The sequence below is a fragment of the Penaeus monodon genome, chromosome 29 (assembly GCF_015228065.2).
Source record: "Penaeus monodon isolate SGIC_2016 chromosome 29, NSTDA_Pmon_1, whole genome shotgun sequence".
NCBI lineage: Eukaryota > Metazoa > Arthropoda > Malacostraca > Decapoda > Penaeidae > Penaeus > Penaeus monodon.
In genome coordinates, this window is record NC_051414.1 from 22,605,819 (window position 1) to 22,606,038 (window position 220).

General features: G+C 39.1%; 1 protein-coding gene across 1 annotated transcript in view; it reads left to right on the forward strand.

Moving 5' to 3' along the window:
• LOC119592025 (DNA replication complex GINS protein PSF2-like) overlaps window positions 1-220 on the forward strand; it is a gene marked incomplete in the record, with an annotated part of 6,220 nt that overhangs the window by 5,133 nt on the left and 867 nt on the right. Inside the window, 1 exon segment of the mRNA XM_037940816.1 lies at window positions 31-138. Within this exon segment, the coding sequence (XP_037796744.1) occupies window positions 31-138 (108 nt within the window).

Consider the following 220-nt stretch of genomic DNA (forward strand, 5'->3'; position numbering starts at 1 on the left):
ATGCACTATTCATGAGTTTTCCATTTTCAGGTATTCACAGAGATGCCCTGTGAGCATTACCTTGTTGTGGCTCAGCTTGTCCTGGCTTCTGCTCCAGAAGATATACCAAATTCACAACAGGTCAAAACACTTGTAAAGGTGAGTCATAGCTCAGTACAGCAGGGTAATTATAAGTCTTTGGTAATTATAAGTCTTTATCCTTGTACTAAACTAAGCAGAA